General features: G+C 44.6%; 1 protein-coding gene across 1 annotated transcript in view; it reads left to right on the top strand.

The window, feature by feature from the left end:
- The window catches only part of socs2 (suppressor of cytokine signaling 2), an 8,141-nt gene extending 6,034 nt beyond the window's left edge, over nt 1-2,107 (top strand). Inside the window, exons 2-3 of the mRNA XM_013911143.1 lie at nt 6-93; nt 1,061-2,107. Of these exons, the coding sequence (XP_013766597.1) occupies nt 6-93; nt 1,061-1,542 (570 nt within the window). The 3' untranslated portion in view covers nt 1,543-2,107. The remainder of the gene's footprint in view (nt 1-5; nt 94-1,060) is intronic.
- Nucleotides 2,108-2,812: the final 705 nt, after the last annotated feature.

The raw sequence follows: 2,812 nt of genomic DNA on the forward strand, positions 1-2,812 counted from the left end.
TCGAGAGTGACAGACGAGCCGACAACAATACCGGCGCTGTGGAATCTGACGAGAGCCGCATTGCCGCTGCCATGAAGGAGCTCAGAAACACGGGTTGGACTGCAGTTTGTTTCCACAGTCTCCATCCAGAGGAGAACAGCTGGAAACCAAAGCCCAGCAGGTGGAGTTTCCATCCCCTCTTGTTTTTTTTTTTGTTTTTTTTTTTTTAAATTTTGGCAGATTTAGGGAGGGGCACATCCAAAACTAAAAAGGCTCACCTTAGTGCATCAAATAGTCCTGTTCAGGAGGCTGAAAAATCACAAACACAGCAGATTTTTCTTTAAAGCATGATGGTTAACAGCTCCAGAGACGTTGCAGCGAGTCTTCAGGTCCCCAGCCGCCACAAATCAGCTGATTGATTTCATTCTCAGCTCATAACATGAGCAGCACTGCCGTCTCTAAAGGTCTCCTTGGCTGGTTTGGGCCGTTTCGCACCACAGCTGCTGCATTCAGTGACAGACAGGGGAACAGTGAAAGGTATGCACTGTATGTTGTTTCACACACCTGAAAGAATCAGTGTGTGTCTAGGTGGCGCCATTACTTTCCACCAGGCAGATTCACAAAAACATTTTACTGTGAAACAAACGGGAGCTGCTCTTTTGCAGCCATCCTGATTGGTTGGTTAGTTTGGTCATTTTGTGGTTTTAACCTGTTAAGTTCCCATTAATAGCGAGTATAAAGGTGCGGTGAGCAACAGTGACGTCACATGTTGGTTTCTGAAGTCCTGTTTCCAACCAAGACTTTGAGTAATTATTTATTGTTGGAACAGCAAGGGAGACTGGGGGCGTGGTTTCAGATTAAGATATGGTCTCAGCAGGACAGTGGGAGGGGTTGGTGATCTCCAAACACTGACACATACAGACAGCTCGGTCACTGGGTGCTGCCCCTGAGCAGGCTTCCAAAAGTTGGCTAATCAGAACAAACTGAGCTTTTAATGAGACGGGTTAAAACGGGTGGTTTCAGAGAGAGGATGAGCTGGGATAAAGGGTTATTCTGAAGTTCATCTTTTGCTTACTGTCAGGTTGGTACTGGGGCAGTCTGACGGCTAATGAAGCCAAAGAGATCCTGCAGGACACCTCCGAAGGCACCTTCCTGCTGCGGGACAGCTCTCAGAGAGATTACCTCTTCACCATCTCCGCCATGACGTCAGCAGGTCCCACCAACCTGCGGATCGAGTTCAAACACGGCAAGTTCAAGCTGGACTCGGTGGTCCTGGTGAAGCCCAAGCTGAAGCAGTTCAAGAGTGTGGTCCACCTGGTCGAGTACTACGTCCAGCTGTCCAGGAGCAGCGACAAGGCGGCGTCGGCGTCAAATTCTCGGGTCTCTCCGGTGCCGCCTAATGGCACAGTGCAGCTGCTACTCACCAAACCCGTGTACACCTCCACGCCATCCCTGCAGCACCTCTGTCGCATCACCATCAACCAAAGGACACGACAGGTTCAGGATTTGCCGCTGCCCAACAGACTAAAGGACTACCTGACGGAATACGCCTACAATGTGTAAGGACTGATGTCATCTTACTGATCCCATCGTGTGCTGCTCTACAGGGTCACGCAATAAGCTGCAGTGTCGATGTGCTCTGAGTCTGCAGCCAATCACGCTGGAGTCAGAGGGGAAAGGTCTGATGGAAACGCCGTGTCACATGACCCCTCCTGACCACAGCTACCTCTCTGCTCTGTGGTGACTTGACACCTCGTCGTCCCCTCACCTTTACCAGATCATCACTTTTCAGAACATCCATTTTCCCCTGAATCCATATGCTGATTTTTAAAATGGACCAGATAAATCTGAAGTATCTGAAGTATCTTAAGGTATTAATGTTTACAGTGGTTACTGATGTGGTCACTGATGTTACCATGGTTCTATGAAACGTCATATTACAAATACCATTATTTAAAAAGCTTTGTTATTAATTTTGCTTGTTGACACTTTGAGTGATGCAGAGGGGGAAAGTGGTGCTATCGGGCTGCCCCTAAGTTAATTTTAGAAATAAAAACCAGAATATTGTATTTACCTTCATGAAAACAATAAAAATATTTCTTTTAGTTTTCAGGTTTGCTCTGCTGATGAATCACAGATTTGCACAGGTTTGGAAAACATTCCCTTTAAATTACAGCTGCAACTAAAGATTGGTAGTTGACTAATCTGTCAATTTTTCTTCAATTAGTCAACGATTATTTCAGTAACTCTTGTCCCTGTGGGCAAACTTCCTGTTCTAGGCTCCAGGACCTCACCTTCTCTGGTCTGCCCACCTGTGACTGTCACCCTGTTGTCTCATTCCACAGCAAATTCAAATAATTACCCAGGAAACGTGTGAATATGAAAATAATCAAATGTATCTCTAGCATTACTCAATAGCACGGTCAGAATAAAAGTAAGTCAATAAAATATCAAGGAACATAAATTAAAGTGCTACTTTAAACAGAAAAGTGTCCATAAAGTCGAATAAAGCTTTGAATTAAAAAAAAAAATAAATTATTTTTTTTGTTCAGGTTCAAAATAACAAGTTTCCGAAGTTTACAGATGATTCAGTTCATGAATTCACAACTGCAGTAGACATGCTCTGGAGGAAAGCTCACTCTTGTCTTTGAGATGTTCCCAGCTGCTGATAAACATGCTGAAGATGCTCTGTCATGATTTCAGCAATTTGAGAGGTGCATCAGCCTCTTTTCAGAAATGTACTGGTTTACTATTGGATTTCAGTCATTGGCTAGCAAAACTGAAATGCTTAGCAAGCATCCTGAGAGGTTTCTAACAGGTAAGCTAAAATAAA

Source organism: Pundamilia nyererei, unplaced genomic scaffold (genome assembly GCF_000239375.1).
Source record: "Pundamilia nyererei isolate P.nyererei 1_Seehausen unplaced genomic scaffold, PunNye1.0 scaffold00057, whole genome shotgun sequence".
In the NCBI taxonomy this organism is placed as follows: Eukaryota; Metazoa; Chordata; class Actinopteri; order Cichliformes; family Cichlidae; genus Pundamilia; species Pundamilia nyererei.